General features: G+C 36.0%; 1 protein-coding gene across 1 annotated transcript in view; it reads left to right on the top strand.

Moving 5' to 3' along the window:
• The window catches only part of LOC105812823 (roundabout homolog 2-like), a 742,657-nt gene that overhangs the window by 645,885 nt on the left and 92,120 nt on the right, over positions 1-4,652 (top strand). The window contains exon 18 of the mRNA XM_012647378.1: positions 3,341-3,622. Within this exon, the coding sequence (XP_012502832.1) occupies positions 3,341-3,622 (282 nt within the window). The remainder of the gene's footprint in view (positions 1-3,340; positions 3,623-4,652) is intronic.

Raw genomic sequence — 4,652 nt, 5'->3', positions numbered from 1 at the left:
TACAAATGTGTTTGGTTACATGGATCACTTTTGTAATGCTTGAGTCACAGCTATAAGTGTGCCCATCTCCCAAATAGTGTTCATTGTACTCATTAGTAGGTTTTCAGCCATCCTCCCCTCCTCTCCACTTGATTTCCACTGAGTTTTACTTCCCTAAGAAACTAAGGTGTTGTAAGATGAATAATTTTAGATATGGGTGTAGAATGCAGGCTGATTTTAAAGCTGATTTTAAAGCCTAGGTTCTTTTGTCTACACCACTTGTATTCTATTAATAAAGGTCAATTCACATGTATGACTGTATAAACATATTCACTTAGAAGAATAAGCATGAATACTGACATTTTCCCTTTAAGAATGGAATATCAATACATGTTTGAATGTAATAAAAATAGCATTTTGAATTTTAAATTTACTAATTATTACATAAATCTGCATTTTGCCAAAGCAAACTATAAAAAATTCATTTAGTCATTTAAATCAGCAAGTGCTTACTCTCTTCAAAACACTGACTGAGAAATTATGTAAATGAATCCCATGTGCTCCTGTCCTCAAATAACTTATGATACAGTGAAAGAGACAGTCATTCATACAGATAATTTTACCAGGCCAAAGGAAATAAATGCATGAGTAAGTATAACTAAGATGCTGAAAAACTGCAGAATGAATTACTAATTCCAACTGGAGAGATATGTTTCTGTAATTCATCGATTTTGAACACAAATGTTAACAAGCGCCAACCAGTCAGACAGCCTAAAGCTGTGTTCCCCAACCCCCAGTCACTGGTCTGTGTTTTATCAGGAACTGGCCATACAGCAGGAGGTGAACAGCAGGCAAGAGAGAAGCTTCATCTGTATTTACAGCCACTCCCTATCCCTGGCATCACAGCATAAGCTCTGCCTCCTGTCAGATCAGTGGCCACATTAGATTCTCACAGGAGCACAAACCCTCCTGTAAACTGTGCATGTGAGGGATCTAGGTTGTGTGCTCCTTACAAGAATGTAATGCCTGATGATCTGAGGTGAAGCTAAGACAGTGATGCTAGCACTGGGGAGCCGCCGTAAATACAGATTATCATTAGCAGAGAGGTTTGACTGCACAATGAATGTAATGTGCTTGAATCATGCCAAAACCATCCACCCACCCTGGTCTGTGGAAAAATTGTCTTCCATGAAACCAGTCCCTGGTGCCAAAAAAGTTAGGGACCACTGGCCTGGCCTAAAGCATTAAGGATTGGTAGGTGGGGACAGTGATAAATGGAAAATGGAAACTCCTACCTAAAGATGGCAGCACCTATTCAGGTCCAGCCTGTTGGGAGGAAGGCCTGCCAAGAGTTCCAAACCATGTGATATTGCAGAACTCTCTTCCACATCCAGATATTCATGTGTAATATTCCATTGTTTCAATCCTGGGATATAATTTAATTTATTTTTTGAAAATCGAAAATAAGGGAGTGATAAAATCATATTTGAAGACAATATGGAGCCCAAAAGTCAATATAGAAGAACTTAAAAGCTGACTGTAATTTTGTCTAGCAGGGAGAGGAGAGATTCTATTTCCAGAGCTATAGTATAATAGTTGTTATAGAGCAATATTCTGTGGATTAGATTCTTGGACCACATTTTTCCATTTTTTATCATTTAAGCACATAACTGTTTCAAAAGCTTGCAGTTGAAGTGGCTTACAGTTCAAATCTAAAGCATTTGAGAATCTCGAGTTCAAGGTGTGTGTAAGTGGGCCCATCTTGGAGAAACATTTCTGTTTGGTTAATATTCATAAGTGGAAGACATGGTGGAAGAGGCAAAAATCAAAATTTGAAAACTTACCCAAGTGAAGGATCTATTTTCACCAATTTTGATATGTTAAATATTAAAAGTTTTTGAGAATAAAAATATCAACACTCAAAAATGATATATGCTTAATATCAAATTTTATAATTAGAATATAGTTAAAAGCAAGAGGGGCAAGAAAGTAGTTGCAAAAATCTGAAATCCAAAAGCAATTTTATCTGCTTATACAACGTGGTGAACTATTATAAATTTGGATATGTTTAACAATCTCACTGATATCTATTTGAAATGTTTACTTCAATTAAGTACATATCTACCTAATTGTACAACAAATTGGAATTCCATACTTCAATTCTTTCAGAAAGACTTAAATGATACAGAGTACAAATACATTATAAATTTCTTATTACTGTTGCTAGAGAAAACAATTTTTAACTTTTGTAATATGCAAAAGTAAAACATATTTCTATAATTTTTATTTCAAGCACCATTGGGAATAATCTAATCTAAAAATTTTAAGATAGTTGAAAATTTTTTCTAATTAAGAAATCAAGTGGTTTGATGACCTCAAGTCCTATGAAGTGACATTTTCAGAACATACATTATTAAGGAAGATACCACAATTAGATTCATTCTAACTCTCTATTATTAAAAGTAGTGTTATTTAGTGATTTCCTTCTTAGATTCACTTAGTTTTTTTCTTCCAAAAAGGGACAATAAGAGTTCAGGAGAGAGGTGGCAGTTCTGAATTATAAAGCATCTTGTAAAGATAATTCAGCATACCAAAATGATAAATGGACTGATTGATATTCAGTGTTGTTTCTGAAGTTTAATTTTACTCTTGCTGTAATACAACATGGAACGATAATTCTCTAGTTCTAAGAGTTGATAGCATAAATTAAACTCACTGATCACTGAGATTGCCTTTTCTGTACTCAAATCCTACTGTATTGTGAAAATGACTTATTCATGAAAAATTTCCTTTGTTATCCAAGAAAAAAGAACACGTTTAGTACCATCAATTATTCTCCATTTCTGGAGCTATGAAATCAAATCAGGCAAGTTAAAACTTCAGAAAAAAGTACTTCATAGTCAGGATAGTATAATTTGGGAAAATTTTTCATCTATTCAGCAGTTGTATTTTATATCTTTTGGGGTAAAATGGAAAAATGTTTTCATCCATGATTTGTAGATTCACTCTTATCATTCATTGCTTTTGTAAACTTACACCTTCATTGGTTCTAAAACACAGTGAACAACTGAAAGCATTTTTCAGTAGTGAAATATCCCAAACTTCTCATTCATGGTGGAAGAAAATGGGGGAGGGGTGTGTTAAGCAGTGAGATGTGAAGGGCAAGCAGTGGGGCTGCCTGTCACTGAGGCTGATAGCTTGGCGATGGTTGTACATCATCTACCCTTCACTGGCTCTTGAAGCCCATCTCAGCTGAAATGCAAACATGCAGCATGACACGCTTATTTTTCATCTTCAATCCTGATAGTTTTGGGCTTCCGGAGCATCATTAAATTGTTTCATTTCCCTATGTTCACCACAGATGTACTGCCACCGGTTCCAGGCCAAGGGGATAAAACAGCAACGATGCTCTCAGATGGAGCCATTTACAGCAGCATTGACTTCACTACCAAAACCACATACAACAGTTCCAGCCAAATAACACAGGCTACCCCATATGCCACGACACAAATATTGCATTCCAATAGCATACACGAATTGGCTGTCGATCTTCCTGATCCACAATGGAAAAGCTCAATTCAGCAAAAAACAGATCTGATGGGATTTGGTTATTCTCTACCTGATCAGGACAAAGGTAACAATGGTGAGTCAGGTTCTTGTGTCCTGAGAGTTATTTTCATATCATTTGTGCATGAGATAGAAATTAGTATTTGTTGTTTGACTTAGTGATTCATTATCAGGTTTACTGTCTAAACTCAAAAAATATACTGGCATGTATTCAGTAATTTGAATAATCCCTACCGCCACCTCCACCACCGCCACCACCGCCACAAACCAACACCAATCGGTTTCATCCTTTTAGCTCTTTTTCAATATAGTGATCAGCAATCCATCTCTACTTCCATTAGGACAGGATAGACAAAACATTCCTCCACTCTCCCACGACATCTGCTTCTGAGTTGCTAACTGCATGTTCTGCATGGGCTTGTGCTGTGAACTAATCACATGATGCCACTATGACCTCTGCCCTTTAACCCTTAGCCTTACTTTACATCCCTGACTACCGATTGGCTGAGGGATTGTCTAATAGAATGCCACACAACCAGTCTCAGGATTTCAGCACCACCAGCTCTCACAACAGCTCAGAAAGGAGTGGCAGTCTCTCAGGTTGGTCTCATCACAGTAAGGAGAAATATTTGTTTGTCACCAGCATATGAACTGTGTTCCTAGCAACCATGAAGAAATACTGAAGCACAACTCACTGTTAGGCATTTATCTTTCAAATGGCAATAACAGTTTATCCTACTGAAATCATGTTTTGATGATGGGGAGGGGGTATCAAAATCACTATCACCCTTTATGTACTAACTGTACAAGGATGTATTTAAAGAAAAAAATGTTGTTTTACTAAATACTGTTTCTTAAAGAACAGATAAGTTTGATCTGCCTTGAACCCTATTTAAGAGTCAAGAGAACTTTCTAACAGGTCATACATGAAAGTCAATTCAGTGTCATGGACACCAAAAGATGAATTCAACTAAAATGAAAATGGATTTTGAAGATTTTTAGTATTAGTATTCCAATGATGTGACTTCCTATTTTTGGACAATCTTTCCAAAATATTATATCATGAAATAATATTTATTGTTTACTAAATGATATTATACTGTACT

Source organism: Propithecus coquereli, unplaced genomic scaffold (genome assembly GCF_000956105.1).
Source record: "Propithecus coquereli isolate 6110/MARCELLA unplaced genomic scaffold, Pcoq_1.0 Scaffold266, whole genome shotgun sequence".
NCBI lineage: Eukaryota > Metazoa > Chordata > Mammalia > Primates > Indriidae > Propithecus > Propithecus coquereli.
This window is presented reverse-complemented; position numbering and strand designations above follow the sequence as displayed.